A 22115-nucleotide genomic window follows, 5' to 3' on the forward strand; every position below is an offset into this window, starting at 1 on the left:
GTTCTTGCTGTGAGATGTTACCCCACTCTTCCACCAAGGCACCTGCAAGTTCCCGGACATTTATGTGGGAAATGGCCCTAGCCCTCACCCTCTGATCCAACAGGTCCCAGACGTGATCAATGGGATTGAGATCCGGGCTCTTCGCTGGCCATGGCAGAACACTGACAAATCACACACAGAACCAGCAGTATGACTGGTGGCATTGTCATGCTGGAGGGTCATGTCAGGATGAGCCTGCAGGAAGGGTACCACGAGGGAGGAGGATGTCTTCCCTGTAACGCACCGCGTTGAGATTGCCTGCAATGACAACAAGCTCAGTCCGCCTCCAAATCGATCCTGCACCAGAGTACAGGCCTCGGTGTAACGCTCATTCCTTCAACAATAAATGCGAATCCGACCATCACCCTTGGCGAGACAAAACCGCGACTCGTCAGTGAAGAGCACTTTTTGCCGGTCCTGTCTGGTCCAGCGACGGTGGGTTTGTGCCCATAGGCGACGTTGTCTGGTGAGGACCTGCCTTACAACAGGCCTACTAGCCCTCAGTCCAGCCTCTCTCAGCCTATTGCAGACAGTCTGGAAACTGATGGAGGGATGAAAAGCCAACTGACATTTACTCCTGAGGTGCTGACTTGCTGCACCCTCGACAACTACTGTGGTTATTATTTGACCATGCTGGTCATTTATGAACATTTGAACATATAATATAATTATAATCTCCACCCGGCACAGCCAGAAGAGGACTGGCCACCCCTCATAGCCTGGTTCCTCTCTAGGTTTCTTCCTATGTGTTGGCCTTTTTCTAGGGAGTTTTTCCTAGCCACCGTGCTTCTACACCTGCATTGCTTGCTTTTTGGGGTTTTAGGCTGGGTTTCTGTACAGCACTTTGAGATATCAGCTGATGTAAGAAGGGATATATAAATCAATTTGATTTGATATGCAACCCTAAACAGGAGGGGTCTCTATTTACAGTAATAATGTATGCTGATTAAGCCTGCGCTGTAACGGTGCAATGTAATTAAATCTTTTGTGGGTTAAAATCTGAAGGCCTACAGTACAGTCCAGGGTTGGGATCAATTCAAATTGAAGGCAGTCAATTCAGGAAGTACTGAAATGCCAATGAATTCTCAATAAACTGAAAAGTAGAAGCTATTTATTTGATTTGTTTTTCAATGTTTTTTTTATGTCAATCACTTCCTAAGTGACTGCCTTTAATTCGAATTAACCCCATCTCTGACAATAGTCAGAGCAAGAAGCTTTTTCTTGTCCCCTTCAAACTCTGACCGTAGACTATAGGCCTAATGGGGGCAGAGAATGCTTTAAAAGGTAATTGACAAAGAGGTTCAAGCAGGATGGAGTGTTTGTGCAGTAGAACGGTTTTATCAGCGTGAAACACTCACAGGAATTCCGGTTTGGGATTGTCCATCCAATTCCTGCGTTCCACAGGAAGCTCTGGATAAAAAGCAACTGAAAAACGCCCAAAGGCATTTCATTTCTCTCCATTCGGTTCACGGGGAGCATCTAAACATTAAGCGTTGAGGTTTAATCCTAAGAAAAAAACCGTAGGGACGAGCTAAAAATAAATTGCAACGATGGAAGAGTCCACTAAACTGGCTGTCAAGTGGTCGGAGTTGGTTCCCATGGCAGCATCGGCTCTACGTGCGCGAGCCGCACCACCACATGACCTCATACTGAGGGGGTAAGAAGAGTTTTTTTCGTTTATCTTAACTCATAATTTTGTTAACTTTTGGAGAAAAAAAAACGTATTTACCATACTTATGTAAGATGTTTTAATTGTGTTGACGAAACAATGGTGGCTATTGAGCCCTCTTCTAGGCCTACTGCCAGTATTAAAAATGACACTCAATTTTATATTAGACATGAATAGCCTAACCTTACTTACAACTCAAATGTGACAAATCATTGTCACGTCATAAATCATTGTCACGTCATTGGGACCCGTTTCGATCAAGCCACAGCCGACGACCAAGGGCGCGAAACGGAATAGCTTTGTGATATGCTATGAGCATTTATGCATTTATGGACCTGTCTAAATGGAAATGACCTTTTCGTCGTGGGTGTTGCACAATGGCGGGGTTGGAGGGGATGTAGCCTATACTTGAGAAAGTAGCTTGAGACATTGGGATACGATAGGCCTTCATGGTATTAATTGAATGCGCTCCCAAGCATTGTGCTAGTCAACTCATTGCAAAAATATATATTTATTAACGTCTGAGAATGTGGTATGCTACAACAACAATTAGCCTACATTTAACAATATATTTATAAAGGTGGCATATTTCAACTAAATGTATCACATTTGATGAGAAAATTCCCACTAGGCATTGCTTGAATCAACGTGATTCAACCTAATGAAATTATTGTAACGACCCTGGGTTTATAAGCGCGGAAATCGACTCTGCCGCACGTATATGCTTTTGCGGCACAGTCGACAGCGCCCCGGACCTCGGGCTAGAAGGTAGAGGAATCGAGACCTACTCCCTGCTGTTTCATAACATTACGTTGAACCAACCTGAATTAGACGTTGAATTGAGGTCTCTGCCCAGTTGGTTGTCATTTTCCTTTGTAGGCCTAGGCTATCAATAGCTCTGCTAGAAATGGACAACAAAATATGAATGTGGGTGATGCTATTTTTAGGACCTGTTACAGGCTACAGTAGCCTGTATTTTCAAAAGACGCCCAAATCATATTATCCTTCTCCAATGCAACTCCAGGTTCATTCGCTCTTGGCCACGATAGCGCTTGTGATAAATAGCCTACAAATAAATTCAAGTGAAATCTCTTTGTAGTAACGCAACGCGGGGAGTCCCCCTCGACCGGTCGCGGTTGCGAGATACCCAGCTGGCTCGAGCCGGATGGGGTGCTGCCGCGGGTACCCCCCATGCGCACTTTGACAGTTAGTAGGTTTGTAGGCTACTCACGGAGACGGAACCTGCATCTGGACTGGCAGAGAGATATTACTACAAGGCTATAACACAAGACGACTCAAAGGGAAACGCTCACTAGGCTACTAACTAGCATAGCGAGTGGATTTGACCGAGGTTTTCCGTTTTGCTAGACATTTCACATTTTGGACAAGGGAACAGTGCGTTGCTACTTAGCTGCACATGGAACAGTTGTACGTTTAAAAGCGAAAACGAGTATCACTTAATTTCACTAAATTACAAGGAGCACATTGGAATTACTATATCAGACTTGTAAGTTGCACGTTTTCATTCCGTTTCAGCCCATTACTCACATTAATTATATAGCCAATGCGTAAGATCCGCTCACTTTTACTTTTGATAGGACCATTTCAATGATATCATTTCTATAGGCTAAGCTTGTTATACTTTGACTATTATTAATATCGGTAACTTTTGCATTATGTTGTAGGCTACTGAGAATAAGTGGGTATACGTGTATATGCGTGCGTATGTGTATGCGAAAGTGAGATAGAAAGAAGAGCAAGAGCATCTCTGGCTCAGAGGCAAGTTTGCGGTGTGTGATCTAATGATGAAAGTATTGTAAAACACTGCCGTCTGTTGGCCACTGTAAGAAATGTGTCGCATGTGCCAACTGCTTAATTCTATAATGATGCATTGACTCGACCAGTGTTGCCCTAGCACTTAACAGCTGATTCAAGTAACCAACTTTACTTTGGCAAAAAACAAAACGTGCACCCAGGGTTGGCCCCAGGACCGACTTTGGGAAACCCTGGACTAGACCAGGGCAATGAGGGCATGTTCCATCCACTGAGTGTTGGGATAGCTGTTGTTTACTTTGAATACCAAGCTCATTAGCATCAATAACAATATTTTAAGATCTCAACTAGATCAATATTTACCTGATTTCACAGCCTCGTCTCATAGACTAGATGTAACGTAAATCCTAGACACTCAAATTAGTAAAATATGTTAGATTTCGTAAGGTTACATAAAACAGATGGTTACTTAAGGCAAAAACGAAATTAGGGTGGATGGTCAGGGTGGATGGGTGGGCGTATAACGCAAATGTCTAACCACCTAGAGATTGTGAGTTCGAGTCTCATCACGGACAATTTTAGCTAATTAGCACCTTTCTCTCTACTTAGCATGTTAGCTAACCCTTCCCCAGTGGTGGAAAAAGTACCTAATTGTCATACTTGAGTACAAGTAAAGATACCTTAACAGACAATGACTCAAGTAAAAGTGAAAGTCACCCAGAAAAATACTACTTGAGTAGAAGTCTAAAAGTATTTGATTTTACATACACTTAAGTATCAAAAGTAAAAGTATAAATCATTTCAAATTCCTTGTATTAGGCAAACCAGATGGCACGATTTTTTACATTTTTAATTTTGGATAGTCAGGGGCACACTCCAATGAGTCTGCAAAATCATAGGCAGTAGGGATGTTCTCTTGATAAGTATGTGAATTGCACCATTTTCCCGTCCTGTCAAGCATTCCAAATCAAACTAGTACTTTTGGGTGTCAGGGAAGTAAAAGTGAAGTAAAAGTTGTCAAAAATGTAAATAGTATAGTACAGATACCCCCAAAAAATGACTTAAGTAATACTTTAAAGTATTTTTACTGGAGTACTTTACAACACTGCACTTCCCCTAACCCTAACTTGAACCCTTTTTAGCTTTCCCCTAACCTTAACCTTTTTAGCTAACCATTTCCTTAACACTTTTTAGATAACCCTTCCCCTAACCTTAACCTGCTTAGCTAACCCTTCCCCTAACCTTAACCCTTTAACCTAACTCCTAAATTTAACCCTAAACCCTAGCCTAGAGTACATTAGCCAACTAGCTAATGTTAGCCACCTAGTTAGATTCGTAACATATCAAACGTTTTGAAAATTCGTAACATATAATACGAATTGTAATTCGGAACATTTCATATGAAATGGCCAATGGACAGCCACAAATTAATACAGACCACATGAAACGTAATATATCACATTAAATGGAGAGGCTTGAATTTACGTACAGAATAATACAAAATACTCTGAGTCCAGGTTGGAGTTCAGAGGATTTGAGCAATTAACCCATTTATCGGTCCAGGTGAAGCTGTTCAGTTTTGTTTTGTGTGGCCAGGTCTGATTTGAGTACTGTGTTCTCGGCTGGGGAGAGTTGTGGTTAGATCGTGCTACGTGTGAACTGAAGATGAACTCAGTGTGAACTGTGTGTGTTTTAGGGCTCCATGCAGTCAGGGAAGATACACAGCATGTCTCAGTCAATGGCATTGGTTTATGATTCTGCCAGTGTCAAATCCCCACCTCATGCACTCTCACAGATCCCCAGGGGTATGACATAATTCTCTTAGGTAAATCCATTCAGGAAGACAGAGGTGTGTGCTCTTCATCTTATAACCCATACACTTTATCTGAACATGGAAACGGCAGTGACTTTTGACCTACCCTTATCCTGCCCACTCTTCCCATTTTTATATTTGAGTAATTTAGCAGACACTCTTATCCAGAGCAACTTACAGTAGTGAGTGCATACATTTTTAATTTATTTTCCCCTGTACTGGTACTGAGAATTGAACCCACAACCCTGGTGTTTTTTACATATCCCAACTCCGAAAGGGGAGTGGGGTCATGGCCAGGGTCTGCTAATATCAACAGCAACCCTGGAGCAATTAGGGTTTAGAGCCTTGTTCAAGGGCACATGGACAGATTTTTCACCATGTCGGCTCGGGGATTCGAACTATCAACCTTTCAGTTACTGGCCCAATGCTCTAAACTAGGGGTGGGCAACTCCAGTCCTCGAGGGCCTGATTGGTGTCACACTTTTTCTCAATCCCTAGCAAACACAGCTGATTAATCAAATTGCATTCTAAACTGAGGATCATGATTAGGTGATTATTGGAGTCAGGTGTGTTAGCTGGGGCTGGGGAAAAACTGTGACACCAATCAGGCCCTCAAGGACTGGAACTGCCCACCCCTGCTCTAAACGCTAGGCTACCTGCCTTCCCCTACCATCCCCTCTCTCTTTCCACAGGGGAGGAACCCTCAGACACAGATGTACTAGTCTCTTCCCCCACCCAACCCACCGTCCATAACCCCTCCTTGGGCCCGACCTCGACAGGCATGTTGTGTTGTCAGCTGATCCCACTGTCTGAAGCCATTAGGGAGATATCCTCCATACAGGGATTCACAGAGCCTCACTCCTCAGACTTACACTTAGACAGATAGTGGCTGGGGGCTGTCTATCATCGTCTGTCTGTCTGTCGGTCAGCATGGACCTCTGCCTAGGTGGGCTCACCTGGGACACAGCAAAGAGAAAGGGGGTGGAAGGGGGGCACTGAGATATTGGAGTATGGGGTAAAGGGAAAAATGTTTTTATGGGTCTTTATTGCCTAAAAGTCTTTCCTATATGGTGCTTTATCACCTGTGGAGGTGAGTGTCTGTTGTGCAGGGAGAGTGAACCCAGGCATTGGCTGCTTGGCTTAATATGTTTCTATTAGAGAGGATAATGTCTGTAGAAATATATTGTATGTAACCAGCAAGGTTGTAGGTTCAATTACGTGTTGATATCATCCACCTATATCTCAGCCAGAGGTACATGTACTATATATTCCCTGTGGGAGTATGACTCCGACTATTGGCAGCAGTAGCCAGTCTCACAACCTTACATTTAACTACAATCTAATCATCGGCAACACAGCTGCTGGCTATGATGTTCTCAAACCACACCAGACACTTTGTCAGGAAGCAAGGCTGTGATAGCTGCACACCTTAAGGTCTTTTTTGATACTTAAAATTTGCACTTGATCTACTCTAAAGATAAGAGCAGACTGGAGCTATGCTGTACTGTATTATTGCTGTGGCGATTTGTGAATGAACCCAAGCTGTGTAAGGTTTGCGTGTTTGCTCTCTGGGTGTAGAGCCAATAGAGGATCTGAGAGACATGCACGCTGTCAGCCAGGGCTTAGCGGCACCTCCAGCCTAACTCTGTCTATGTCCCAAATGGCACCCTGTTACCTATATAGTGTATTCTTTTGACCAGGGCTCATGGGGCTCTGGTCACAACTAAAGTATGGTGACATTTACAACGCAGACTAACTCTTTGTTCCCTATCAGGCTAGCCGCTAGCCCAAGGGTAACATTAGTGTTTTGCTATTGACTACAACAAGAACCAAGGCCCTGGCCTATATAGGATCAACTCCAGGTCTGCTTCTGCATCCCAAATGGCACCCTATTTCTTATATAGTGCACTACATTTGACCTGAGTCCTATGAGCCCTGGTAAAAAAGTAGTGCATTATATAGGGAATAGGGTGCCATTTGGGATGTATCCCAGGTTAACTGTAGTGCCATCTTGGAGGCTAAATCAAAATCCAGAGCCAGAGTACCCCCAGCTCTTCTGAAGGTTAACCAAACTCCTGCTATAGTTCTCCATCAATCTAACAGAGTGGAACGGGAGGTAGGAAAAGATTATGGGACAGAGCTGGAGGTAGACCTATCTTCACTTTATGTTCTGAGAGACGGGCAAGTCCACCCTGGCCTCACACAGGATCTGTCTCTGTGTGTGTGTGTGTATGTACATGCGCGTCATGTGTATGCATGTGTGTGTGTGTCGCCTTGGTATCTGTGTGTGTGTGTGGGTCAATAGACAATATAACAGAGCTATAATAATGTCCATGGTTTTAGGGTGGATCAGGCGTTCAGATAAAACCACTAAACCAGCTATACGGTCTCTTAGGGCCTCATCATCCAGACCGCCCTGTTGGCTCCATGGCTGTCCCAAATGGCACCCTATTCTCTACATAGTACACTACTATTGACCAGAACCCTATCTGCCCTGGTCAAAAGTAATGCACTATATAGGAAATAGGGTGGCATTTGGGGAACACCGCATGATGCCACCTTTCTCCCTGGGGCCTGGCTGTGGTGGGGAGTGATGGGTTAACAGCCCTCTAATGACAGGTCATCATCCAGGGGCCGTAGGGGTGCAGTGTCGGAGGAGTCCACAGGATGTTGGTTAGCCGGGAACATTAACCCAGCAGAGAGAGTATGGTGAATGTTTACACCCATGCACACACACAACCTACTGCTCCGAGCACCCGACAAACAATCTAGCTCAGACACTCAGCATGAAGCACAAACATGGCTCAAATCATCTTTACAGTCAGTGGCAAACAGTGTTCTGAGCGGAGGGGGTACAGTAACCACCAACGTGCTAAATCTGGTTACTGCACCCCCTTACTGCTGCTACCTGTTGTCTGAACTCATTCACTTTTACGACAGCCATGTTTAAAATCACCCACCAGGGAAGCACAATCAAATCTATTTTAAACAACTCATAAAATCGGGGATCGTTATATAAATAAATGGGTTGATTACGTTAAGCTTTTCAAGATGAAGGGCTCTGCCGTTCATACAAAGAGCTGTGGTAGGGAAACTGGAGTCACGTAACAAACGAAAGAGAAAGTACATAGCTATATATTATGAATACAGTGAAAATATGACCTGTGTGAATTAGGGTTAAATATTTTCTCTGTATTTTTACAAATGTTTCATCCCGAGAATAAATCACTTTTCTCCTGGGTAACCCGCTATTTCTCGCCAAAACCGGAAAGGTCATTCAAAAGCATGATAAAGCATATAAATAAACCTATGTCTGGAAGCACAAATGATTGTGCTGTTATCCAATACATACAGTGGGGGAAAAAAGTATTTAGTCAGCCACCAATCTCACGATACAGTTGTCCTGGTCCCTTTGCAGAAAAACAGCCCCAAAGCATGATGTTTCCACCCCATGCTTCACAGTAGGTATGGTGTTCTTTGGATGCAACTCAGCATTCTTTGTCCTCCAAACACAACGAGTTGAGTTTTTACCAAAAAGTTATATTTTGGTTTCATCTGACCATATGACATTCTCCCAATCTTCTGGATCATCCAAATGCTCTCTAGCAAGCTTCAGACGGGCCTGGACATGTACTGGCTTAAGCAGGGGGACACGTCTGGCACTGCAGGATTTGAGTCCCTGGCGGCGTAGTGTGTTACTGATGGTAGGCTTTGTTACATTGGTCCCAGCTCTCTGCAGGTCATTCACTAGGTCCCCGCGTGTGGTTCTGGGATTTCTGCTCACCGTTCTTGTGATCATTTTGACCCCACAGGGTGAGATCTTGCGTGGAGCCCCAGATCGAGAGAGATTAGCAATGGTCTTGTATGTCTTCCATTTCCTAATAATTGCTCCCACAGTTGATTTCTTCATACCAAGCTGCCTACCTATTGCGGATTTATTTTCCACCATAATTTGCTTATAAATTCATAAAAAATCCTACAATGTGATTTTCTGGATTTTTTTTCTCATTTTGTCTGTCATAGTTGAAGTGTACCTATGATGAAAATTACAGGCCTCTCATCTTTTTAAGTGGGAGAACTTGCACAATTGGTGGCTGACTAAATACTTTTTTGCCCCACTGTATATGCGCTCTTGGGTAAATAAATTAAACTAGCTCCCTACTCCAGATGCCTACTGGATAACTTATTTGAATTGCTTTTAATCTTTTTAATGAATTTATCTTATTAACACTTTGTTCTTAGCTAGCTATTTGTGTAGGTAGCTTTCAAGTAAAAGCAATGAGTAGGCTTATTTATTTGAGTGTGGACTATATTACTGTGTGGTGCAAATAAATCAATAAATAATAAGTACTGGATTATATGACTGGAATTACACTCATTGTTCAATCCATGATAAAGCAGGGAGAGAACATGCGATTCTGTTGTAGCACATGCAGCCTAAAAAGTTACAAGTATAGGCTAGCAAAATGGATTTTAGTTTTGAAACATAATAAGGCCTATTTGTATAATTAGTAGGCTGACGCATACATACCATATCAGAATATTTCTCCTAATGTTATTAGCCTACTTCCTCTTTCTCTCTCCGTTGTTGCTTCATTCCTTCCTCGCTTTCAACAGTTAAATTATATACGTTTTGTTGTCCTCATCTTCATCATTCTAATGACATCCTTGAATAATATAGGACTAGAATTAGATGTAGAAGGCTTTCACTTCTCTTCACGAACATTGAATGGTTATGGGTCTGAATAAATAACTGCTATAGCCTACCACCATCGCGTGTTCACTCTTCTTTCAAACTACCCATGAGTTGTTCTATTGGCTGCTGTATTTAACATTCAACAAACAAGAGCAAACAAGAGCTTCCATCCCTCGTCGAATAGTCTATTGGTATAAAAAATGATGTCCATGTGTAACGGTTTTCTAATGGTGAAGGAGACCAAACTGCAGCGTGTATATTGCAATCCATGTTTAATAAAAACAAACATAACACGAATCAATACAAAACACTACAAAACAAATAAACAAAACCCGAAACAGCCTAAACTGGTGCAAACTAACACAGAAATAAGGACATCCAGACACTAAGGACAATCACCCACAACACAACCAAAGAATATGGCTGCCTAAATATGGTTCCCAATCAGAGACAACGATAAACACCTGCCTCTGATTGAGAACCACTTCAAACAGCCATAGACTTACCTAGAACACCCCACTAAGCTACAATCCCACTACATACACACCACATACAAAAACCCATGTCACACTCTGGCCTGACCAAATAAATGAAGATAAACACAAAATACATTGACCAGGGCGTGACACCATGATGATGAGATGATAGGTCTACATGCATTGTGAACTATGCTCCATACTGAGATGGGCTGTCTATCCCCACCCTGAGCGTTGATGAATACTTTCCGAAGGCACTGTATAATTTAACAGTTCACTTTTCACGCCATGCTGTTCATATAAATCATTTATTATAATTTGCTGGTTTGTCATCGTTATTTATCCTGGGGAAAGGAAGTGGTTTTGGGCAGTAAATCTCGGGAACCGGGTTCCCGCCATTCAACCCTAGTGTAAATGTTGAGTCATTTGCTGTGAAGTGAAATTAATGTCAGTGTTGGTATGTTAATCACTGGCACATTTCTTATTATACAGAGTGAGTCGTACTGAGTCTCTGACTTTAATTCTCTCTTTCTGTGTGTGTCCACCTCTACCCCATTCCATTACAACATCGTCCCCTTTTGGCTATGCACCATTTAAAGGTGATGTTACCGCAGTCGCAGAGATGGCATTCAAATTAAACGCTGCAGATGCTGGCTCAATCAGAAATGTCAACTGCGCAACAACGTGGATCTTCCGGATTGAATCCTGGCCTTATTTTAGTAACAGAGCTACACTCTCTCCTGCAGATTCAACCTCATCATTGTATTAAAACTAGAGGTCGACCGATAATGATTTTTCAACGCCGATACCGATTATTGGAGGACCAAAAAAGCCGATACCGATTAATCGGCCAATTTTTGTTGTTGTTTTTTGTTGTTGTAATAATGACAATTACAACAATACTGAATGAACATTTATTTTAACTTAATATAATACATCAATAAAATCAATTTAGCCTCAAGTAAATAATGAAACATGTTCAATTTGGTTTAAATAATGCAAAAACAAAGTGTTGGAGAAGAAAGTAAAAGTGCAATATGTGCTATGTAAGAAAGCTAATGTTTCAGTTCCTTGCTCAGAACATGAGAACATATGAAAGCTGGTGGTTCCTTTTAACATGAGTCTTCAATATTCCCAGGTAAGAAGTTTTAGGTTGTAGTTATTATAGCAATTATAGGACTATTTCCCTCTATATCATTTGTATTTCATTAACCTTTGACTATTGGATGTTCTTATAGGCACTTTTGTATTGCCAGTGAAACAGTATAGCTTCCCTCCCTCTAGTTAGCGCGCGCTAACTAGCTAGAAATTTCACTTCGGTTACACCTGCCTCATCTCGGGAGTTGATAGGCTTGAATAAACAGCGCAATGCTTGATGCACAACAAAGAGCTGCTGGCAAAACGCACGGAAGTGCTGTTTGAATGAATGTTTACGAGCCTGCTTCTGCCTCAGTCAGATACTTGTATATTCAGTCAGATTACATGTAACGCAGGACACGCTAGATAATATCTTGTAATATCATCAACTATGTGTAGTTAACTAGTGATTATGATTGATTGTTTTTTACAAGATAAGTTTAATGCTAGCTAGCAACTTACCTTGGCTTACTGCATTCGCGTAACATGCAGACTCCTTGTGGAGTGCAACGAGAGAGAGGCAGGTTGTTATTGCGTTGGACTAGTTAACTGTACGGTTGCAAGATTAGATCCCCCGAGCTGACAAGGTGAAAATCTGTCGATCCCCCGAGCTGACTTGCCTAGTTAAATAAAGGTATAAAAAATAAATGGCAAAAAAATCGGCGCCCAAAAATACCGATTTCCAATTGTGATAACTTGAAACCGGCCCTAATTAATCGGCCATTCCGATTTTTTTTAACATTTTTTATTTTACCTTTATTTTACTAGGCAAGATTAATCGGTCGACCACTAATTAAAACAGTATGTACATCATCTGTTTTAACTTAAAGTATTACATAACCCATTGCTTTTCACTCCAGAACTTGATTTGAGGTTCAAGTCAAGCAGTAAGTATGTTTTCTCGTGTGGGAACTGATATTTGGAGTGTTGTTTGGAGATGGATTCTGAGTGTTTATAAATGGGGGTAACACTTAAGCCTTCCACATCAGCTATGAGAGTGGAGAAGTAAGCTAGTACTCCCTCTGATGTGAGAACTCAGTGAACTTCTTTCTATCATGGTTTCTCTAAAAGGTTAGATGTTGATATGACTGACTGGGATTCAAACCCGGATCGTCTGTGCATCATAAGTGGAGTGGAAATGTCAAGTGGAAATGCATGAAAAGAGTGAACAGAAGTTACTCTTCACTTTCTGAACCCAAACTTCTGTGTTTGTCCCTCTCTGTGTACCTACAGGTAGTTGGCATCCTCCTCCTAGAAGTCTAAAACAAGGCTCTTAACATCAGAGAGAGAGACACAGCCACAGCCCTTCTCCCCTTCCCCTCATCCTCCTTTCTTCTCCCATTGGACAGAGAGAGAGAGAGAGAGAGGGAAAGTGAGAAAGAAGAGGGAGACATGTACCAAACACTCCTCCTCTCCTCCTCGCTCTTCATCCTCCATGTGACGGCCACTCCACAGTTCCACGGTCACCACGGGTAACAGCTCCCTCATTCCATTTCTTGTGTTTGTTATTGGTCGTCACCCATTATTGGTCCCTGTGATAGCTCGGTTACATGGGCCTCTAGCTTCAGTTACACACCAATCATTTATGGAGTTAATTGGGGGCTATATATTTAGAATGGTTATTTGCTTCACTTGGCATTCTCACCCTGAGTAAATGTATACTGAGTCCAGATAACAGTTAAACATTTACGACGGTGACATGTTGTATTAGACCTATGCCAACTCTATGGAAATGCAGGTTCTTTGAGATCTCAGTTGATTTGGCCAGAGAAGAAAACTACAACCCTTACAAAAGATCAAAGGGTGATGAAAGGTCAGAGGTGACTCTCAACTCAAGACAGGTTCAGTGGCGATAACATTGGCCAGTCAGCATCAATTACATGTCAGTTAACTGCCACTGACACAGAGACCTCGAGGTCACGTCATCAACTGAGGGTTAAAATGCTTGAGGGACTGATTAGTTCTCAGACTGGTTAAGAGAGACCACCACAGCAGGTTTTAAACCCAGTCTCAAACTGTCCCCTGACACGGCACATTCTATATGTGAATGCTTCAGAGGTAATCAAGAGTAAGTGGTGTAATTTCACATTTTAAACCATTACGATTCCTGTCAGTAATTTCACTTCCAACATTAAGCAAATTGTTTATTTGACGATAAAGAATTGTGATTATGTTGAATTTCATGACTTGGAGTGTAGCTAGCTGTTAAACCTAACACAGTGACAGACTGATGACAGCAGAGACAGTCCTAATTTAATATAATATATGCCATTTAGCAGATGCTTTTAACAGACAAGCATGCATTACTTTTTTACATATGGGTGGTCCCAGGAATCGGACCCACAGTTCTCATATGTTCCAAAGAATACCTCACTAGTCTCTACCTGTGTGAGTGATCTCACCTGTGTGTTCCTATGTGTGTGTTGCAGGAGGAGGGTGTGTGGCAGAGATATTCATCACAGCAGTGTCATCAAGACGACCGAGTCGTTCGTCCAGCCCGTTCACAAACCTTACATCACCCTATGTCAGGGGCACCGCCTCTGTAGCACCTACAAGTAAGTGACACAGCCATGACTCTCATGACCACTACTGTTGCTATCACTGTCAATATCTCTATCACTGTCAATATCGCAATCGCTGTCAATATTTCTATCGCTATAACTGTCAATATTTCTATCGCTGTCAATATCTCTATCGTTATCAATATCACTATCATTGTCACTATCACTGTCAATATCGCTATCACTGTCAATATCACTACCAATATCTCTCTATCACTGTCAACATCGCGATCACTGTCAATATCGCGATCGCTGGCAATATTTCTATCGCTATAACTATCAATATTTCTATCGCTGTCAATATCTCTATCGTTATCAATATCACTATCATTGTCACTATCACTGTCAATATTGCGATCACTGTCAATATTTCTATCGCTGTCAATATCTCTATCGTTATCAATATCACTATCATTGTCAATTTCACTATCGCAGTCAATATCTCTATCGCAGTCAATATCTCTATTGCTATCACTGTCAATATCGCTATCGCAGTCAATATCTCTATCGCTATCACTGTCAATATCGCTATCGCAGTCAATATCTCTATCGCTATCGCTATCGCAGTCAATATCTCTATCGTTATCGATATCACTATCATTGTCTCTGTCACTATCACTGTCAATATCGCAGTCAATATCTCTATCACTGTCAATATCTCTATCACTGTCGATATCGCTGTCAATATCTCTCACTGTCAATATCTCTATCACTGTCAATATCTCTATCACTGTTTCTTTCACTGTCAATATTGATATAGCTTTTCAATATCTCTATCGCTTTCACTGTCAATATTGCTATCACTGTCAATATCTCTATTGCTATCACTGGCAATATCTCTATCGCTGTCAATATCACTGTCAATGTCTCTATCACTATCAATATCTCTATCACTGTCAATATCTCTATCGCTGTCAATATCTCTATTGCTATCACTGTCAATATCTCTATCGCTGTCAATATCTCTATTGCTATCACTGTCAATATCTCTATCGCTGTCAATATCTCTATTGCTATCTCTGTCAATATCTCTATTGCTATCACTGTCAATATTGCTATCGCTAGCAGACTTAGTCATGCGACTTTGTTTTTTTGTGTATGTATGGGAATCGAACCCGCCATCATCTACCAACTGAGCTACAGAGGACCACATATTTAGCATTGTCTATACAGTCTGACCTCAGCCAACATCAGGCAATACATTAATCTCTGACACAGAAGATGTTAAGGGGAATTTATACATTGTTCTACAGTGTTTATTTGTTAGCAGGGCTACACTCTAAAGAAGGTAGACAGCTCCTGATATGTTTAGAGTCTTATCCCTCCAGGTGAAGACCTGCCGCTGTCCTCGCTACCACTGTCCTCTCTGTTGTATCGCTTTCTCTGTTCATCTCTCTACCCCCCCGCCTCCATGTCTCTCTCGCGCTTTCCCTCTTTCTCTCCCCCTTTGTCTCTCTCTGGCTCACTCCCGCCCCTCTCTAAGTCTCTCTTTCATATCATACTCATACACAGAAGTGGGTCATGGCGATACATATTTTGGTGGAATATAAATATCAAGCAATTTGTGTAACTACGGGAAATGAACAGCCAGCCCACAGAGACCACTGCTGTGTTTATCTTGGACAACCTCTCCCTCTGTGCTTACGCACTCTTTCATTCTTTCTCTCTCTCTCTCTCGCTCTCTCTCTCCGCAGCAGCAGACTGCTCCCAGCCGACAACCATAATTATAAACTTTTCTTCCCACCATGAGACTGATGTTATTGATGAATTTGCGAGACATCTTTTGTGAGGCTATTTTTCTCTGTCCTGCTCTCTTTCCCTTTTTCTCTCTGAGGACAATGCCAGGAAACATTTCAGCAGATTTCAGTGAAACAGCAGAACCCATAACTGGCTTGGTGTCAACCTCACCCCCTGCCATCCTTTCCACATCCTCCCCCTCTTGTCACACACACTTGGTAACCATTGGTCCATGGTCCAGCCTAATATATCTGTGTGTCCATGTCTGCTGACAAGGAGAAAACTCTAGGAGCTCTGCACGCACACAGTGGTTCTCAGAATCATCACTCAAACCTATTTAAGTGGCTCTGTGTGGGCAGTAAAGACCTTGTCTGACCTAGCTGTAACTTTCTGTTGTGTGTTTCTCCAGGACAGTGTACAGGGTGGCGTACCGTCAGGTGACCAGAGCAGTGCCAGTCTCACACTCTTACACAGAATGCTGCCCGGGTTGGCGACGACTCCACTCACACAACTGTAACCAAGGTAATAGGGGTTTACACTCTCCTAGCATCCCGTATGTGTGCGCGTTAATTTTTGATTATTTCTCTCTGTCCTCTCTAGCGGTGTGTGGCCAGTCCTGTGTGAACGGAGGAACATGTTTAAGACCCAACCACTGCGCCTGTCCTCTGGGATGGATGGGTCGTCACTGCCAAACAGGTACACACACACGCTCTTGCACGTACACACAGTATTGTACAGCTAACCTTGTAGATAGCTGTACAATTCAGTCCCATTCAAAATCATATTTTCGCTAAGCCTGTACTCTTACCTTTATAACCTTAAACCTAACCCTAGTTCTTAACCCTAAAACGTTCCCTAGTTCTTACCCTAAAACTTACCCTAGTTCTTAACCCTAAAACTTTCCCTAGTTCTTAACCCTAAAACTTACCCTAGTTCTTAACCCTAAAACTTACCCTAGTTCTTAACCCTAAAACTTTCCCTAGTTCTTACCCTAAAACTTTCCCTAGTTCTTAACCCTAAAACTTACCCTAGTTCTTAACCCTAAAACTTACCCTAATTCTTAACCCTAAAACTTACCCTACTTCTTAACCCTAAAACTTTCCCTAGTTCTTACCCTAAAACTTTCCCTAGTTCTTAACCCTAAAACTTACCCTAATTCTTAACCCTAAAACTTACCCTAGCTCCTAACCCTAACCCTTAACGTAATTCTAACCCTAACAATATCAGTGACACCCAGTCTCTCCTCCCTCTCTCTGTCAGATGTGGATGAGTGCAGTGAGCAGCAGCCCTGTTCTCATCAGTGTGTGAACATGGCAGGCAGCTACCACTGTGTGTGTAAAGAGGGCTACAGGCTGGCAGGAGACACACACTCCTGTGAGAACCTTCCTCCTCCTCCGGCCTCTTCCACCCACCCCAGTCAAGAAGCAGCAAACGATCACAGACCCCCCTCCAGTGATACAGGTACACCTCCACCATTATCTTTATCTGCAGACATGATAATCAATCGTGTGTGTGTGTGTGTGTGTGTGTGTGTGTGTGTGTGTGTGTGTGTGTGTGTGTGTGTGTGTGTGTGTGTGTGTGTGTGTGTGTGTGTGTTTCAGCAAAGCCTCCAATGGGAGTGAAGAAGAGGACAGACAGGACCACAGCCAGGCTCTTGGTCCATTATTACTTTTGGTACGCGCTATGCCAAACTCTACTCGTACCGTGAGTAATAATGCACTGAGACTGGTGCACACTGCAAAGTGGACCGCATGCAGTCAACAACCAACAAGGTGTGGTGGTGTATGTTATGACCAGATGGACCACACTGATAACCAGTATAAACAACGATTGATAGACCAACTGCGGTCAGCAACCAACAGTTTCTGGTCATGTACAGTATGGTACCTGATGAACCATGCTGATAACCACTGTTTGTACATCAGCTAGCTGTTTGATGCAGACCAGGGATGGGCAGCTTTGATGGGGGTGGGGCCCACAAAAAATTGGAACTCATCATGAGGGGCCGCGCAGTGGCTCGTGGGTCACATTCCATACCCACACATGCAGTCAGAGCCAGCCCTAGGCTTTTGGGGCCAGGGGCCCTAAGCTAAATGTCCACAGGTGGGGGGCAGTTGCCCATCCCTGATGTAGACCTTTCTTCCCTATCTTTAACATAGGAAAACTTCTTTCCATTCCAAAATGTTCCTTTAGTATGCAGTGAAACATCCTCCTCTCCCACACTTTCACACACTCAAGCTATTCTCTAAACTGCTGCATATCACTGAAGAAAAGGGAAAAAACAGCTCCCATAGATGTGCTGTGTTTGGCGTAACTCAGCAACAGGCTAAAACAACCTCCCATATCTAGAAGTGGCTGGATGGAACCCAAAGAAATTCCCATTTCTCTCAGACTGTTAGCCAGTAAACTGTAGTACGATGAGCATACAGTACACACATAAAGAAAGACTAATCATTTCCTCTACCTTGTGTCTGTCTGTCTAGATAGAGTTGAGATAAACAGGATAGATTGTCTTACACACTAAACTACACAAAGAGAAATGTGCAGGCTCAGTACAGTTCTGTTCTCCTGGCCAACAAAGTGCAAGGCCAGCAGGCTGCTGCAGCATTAACATCAGCAGCAGTATTGTTTTGGTTAATGGCCCTATTATATCCATGAACTGTTCATATCCAGGCTGAGGTATGATGTTGATGAAGATCACCAAGACAAACAAGGGAATAAATGCCCTGCTCAGACCTTAACAGCTCTCGTCTGAATCCCTCCACCTTTTTTCTTCCTTCTCGGTCTCTCTCTCTTCTTGGCCGGAACTTGCGCTCTCATTCCAGCTTCATCAACTTCATCTGCTGGGGGTCGCCTCCCCCCTTTCGACTCTTGTCCACATCTGGGAGAGATTGAGTTGTTCTCAGCCTTAGCTCCGTGGCTGACCGGGGGGAGACGTGGGGTTTGTACCCAGCTCTGAGCCCATAGCTCTGGGGACCTGTCATGGTGAACAGGGGGACACTCGTGGCTGGTTGGACTCAGGCCAACTTAGCTCACCCCTCCTTGTCTTGTAACTGATACAGGACAACATGTTTAGCCATGATGGACTGTGTGTCTTATTCATAGTGCCCTCTCTTCCAGTTACATGGTGTGTGTGTGTCATTTCCTCATATCCTCTGCCCCTTTTGCAGTCTTAAGTTATGGATTTGTTACCGGCTTCACCCCTAGCACTGAATTCCCCAGCCAGCTTGTGGTTCTCTTCCCATTTGTTTCATAGCTCTGAGACTGAGGCCCCCTGTCTGCTTATGAATCACTCTGGAGCAGGATCGGAGTAAGATGCTGAAGTCATTATCTATCTCAAAGACATGTCACAAGTCTAAGCTTTAGATAGAATTGGAAGGATTAACCATCGCACTCTCTCCCACCCGTTCCACTCTAAAAATTGTCAAAGACTCCAGCCACCGTAGTCATAGACTGTTCTCTGTGATACCGCACGGCAAGAGGTACCGGAACGCCAGGTCAAGGTCCAAAAGGCTTCTCAACAGCTTCTACCCCCAAGCCATAAGACCCCTGAACAGCTAATAAAAGGGCTACCCAGACCCCTCTTTTATGCTGCTGCTACTCTCTGTTTATAATCTATGCATAGTCACTTCAACTATACCTACATGGACATATTACCTCGATATAGCCTGGCTTGTTATTTTACTGCTGCTGTTTAATTTTTTAAACTTTTATTTTAAATTTTGTACTTATCTATTTTTATCTAACACTTATTTTTTCTTGAAACTTCTTAAAGCATTGTTGGTTAAGGGCTTGTAAGTAAGCATTTCACTGTAAGGTCGCACCTGTTGTATTCGGTGCATAATATTTGATTTGATCTGTCCCCAAAGCTTTGTAAACTAACCCTACTGGGTCATATTCAGTAGGGTTCACTGTAGCAAAACGTTTTGCAACAGAAAATAAGAATCTGTGTTCTTATTGAAGCTGGTCAGGTTGTACCTTATAGTTTTCAAAAAGTTTTCTCCCAATACACATCCCCATTGTGTAGATAGAGGGTGTCTTAAATACTGGTGATCCACAGTGTGATTGTGTGTGTTGTCTTCAGGTGGAGGGTATGGGCTGACTGAGAACGTAACAGAGGAGGTCCAGAGCCTGAAGAACAGAGTAGAGCTGCTGGAGCAGGTACAACTGCACCCCCTGTTCTCTACCATCACCTGCACACACAGCTTTGTTTTGTGGAATTTTCAGGACTTTCTGGGGAGTAAAAATGTATTTCCATTCAAAATTCTATTTTCCCTAACCCCAAACTCTAAACCTAACCTTAACCTCAAACTCTAAACCTAACCTTAACCTCAAACCCTAAACCTAACCTTTACGCCAACAATAGCATTTTAACAAATTCAGGACATTTAAAAATATATATATTATTTTCCTACCTTGTCAGAACATTCTGGTGACTTGTCAGAACATTCTAGTGACTTGTCAGAACATTCTGGTGACTTGTCAGTGGATTGTGGTCCTGATAAAGTAGGAAAACGTGTACACACACATTCACACTCTCACAAACAGGCGTACATACCCTCTCCCTTCCTATCCTTGTAAAGTCCCCCTTAAACCCTTACCAGTACCCCTCATCTCCCACCCACTCTGAGCCAGCGCCAGGCAGACACACGTTAGACTGTTACGCTGGTGTATTATCAAATACCACTCAAGATGTAATCATGAACTTTGTTAACCAACAGAGAACACACGCACTCACAAAACCCAGCATCCTTTGAAATGCCAGTCTGTCATAGTGACCTTTTAAACGTCTTTTTAGTTTTTCATTAGAAGTCATGTCGTTAATGCTCGGTGGATTACAGTAAAAGTGAAGGAGGAGATGCAGGCAGCTGAAATGGGAGGATCCGTATAATATAGCAGTACTTCCACATTACAGCGACCGCTGTGATGGCGAGACGGATTGTGTTGGGATTTGTTGCCAATGTTGTTAGTCACATACACTACATATACTAATCCCCCTCATCTTTTCTCCCTGCCACTGACTGCCCTTCTCTCCCTCTCCCCTCACTCTTCCCTTCTCTCTCCTACCTCCCTCTTCCAAACCTCTATCCTCTTTCTCCTGCCTCCCTCTTCCAAACCTCTCTCTTGCCTCCCTCTTCCAAACTTCTCCTCTCTCCCCATCTCCTCTCTCACCCATCTCTTTCCTCATCTCCTCTCTCCCTCCCTTTTCACCTCTCCAGAAGCTCCAGTTGGTCCTGGCCCCTTTCACCAGTCTGTTCCCCATGTCGCTGGACGAGGGCGTGTCTGAGAAAACCAGCTTCCTGTCCCACTCCTTCCAGCAGCTGGATCGCATCGACTCGCTCAGCGAACAGGTCGGCTTCCTCGAGGAACGCCTCGGAAGCTGTGAGTGGATAAAGACAAAGTTTCAAACTTTTTTTCATTGTACTCCTCTTGTTGGACAGGACAAAGTGACCATATAATGGCTTGAAGTGGATGTGAAGTGATTTGGTTGACTATGGATAGTAACATTGATTTGTCCTTTGTTGCTAAAGGTTCCTGCCAAGAGAATTAGAGACAACAGGACTGGGTCACCCTCACCAACCAGATATCTCCAGGCAAGTCTGAGTCCACAACACAATAGGAATGAATGCCCCAGCCCAACGATATGGGAGGATGAGGATGAACATTAGCAGAACATAGGCCTACTCAGTGTTTGTGTATTCCTGTTCCTATACCAGCCCAAAGGCTAACTCGAACACTAGCTCTATGATGGGCAACCCTGTCATGTGCTTTGTCAGTGACACATACAACCCTTTTAAGTGTCTCTTTCCTTCACTCCGAACAGCATCATTTCATGTCATTGCTGTATTACGGAGACATAGAAGAGCATATAGAATCACCACCTGTGACGGTTACAGGGGCCTCATTCTACCATTAGCACATTACCTGAGAGTCGAAGTTAAAACTGCCAATTTCACTCTGAAGTATCTGGTTTCCATGTTTTCGGTTCACATCAGTCCACTGTCAGAGCCCCCATGGTGGGGTTCGCATGGACATCTGTATTTATGTATTTAAGTTAGAATTCCTTGTGCTTATTTCATAGAGCTACAATAGTTAGTTTACTTTTCTTTTTTTTTACCTTGTTTTGTAACTTTTTGTAATAAAATTGATTAAATCAAAAATGTCTGGTAGAGGATGTGTGTCTGCTCCACGTGGAAGAACAAGAGATCTCATT

At 43.0% G+C, this 22115-nt stretch overlaps 1 protein-coding gene across 3 annotated transcripts; it reads left to right on the forward strand.

Annotated features, from left to right (window-relative positions):
* Positions 1 to 1467: 1467 nt before the first annotated feature.
* Positions 1468 to 22062, forward strand: egfl7 (EGF-like-domain, multiple 7). 3 transcript variants are annotated; one of them, XM_052525451.1, is made up of 9 exons: positions 1474 to 1696; positions 12837 to 13075; positions 14033 to 14158; positions 16311 to 16423; positions 16502 to 16597; positions 17162 to 17362; positions 19986 to 20062; positions 21121 to 21283; positions 21433 to 22062. In XM_052525451.1, exons 2-9 carry the CDS (start codon positions 12996 to 12998, stop codon positions 21450 to 21452), a joined length of 876 nt encoding a protein of 291 aa, XP_052381411.1. In that variant the 5' UTR covers positions 1474 to 1696; positions 12837 to 12995; the 3' UTR covers positions 21453 to 22062. The 3 variants fall into 3 exon arrangements, with proteins under 3 accessions (XP_052381409.1, XP_052381411.1, XP_052381410.1); XM_052525449.1 differs by having other exon boundaries at positions 1468 to 1696; positions 16311 to 16597; XM_052525450.1 differs by lacking the exon at positions 1474 to 1696 and adding an exon at positions 2808 to 3215 and having other exon boundaries at positions 16311 to 16597.
* The last annotated feature ends 53 nt before the right edge of the window (positions 22063 to 22115 follow it).

Source organism: Oncorhynchus keta, chromosome 9 (assembly GCF_023373465.1).
Source record: "Oncorhynchus keta strain PuntledgeMale-10-30-2019 chromosome 9, Oket_V2, whole genome shotgun sequence".
Taxonomy (NCBI): domain Eukaryota; kingdom Metazoa; phylum Chordata; class Actinopteri; order Salmoniformes; family Salmonidae; genus Oncorhynchus; species Oncorhynchus keta.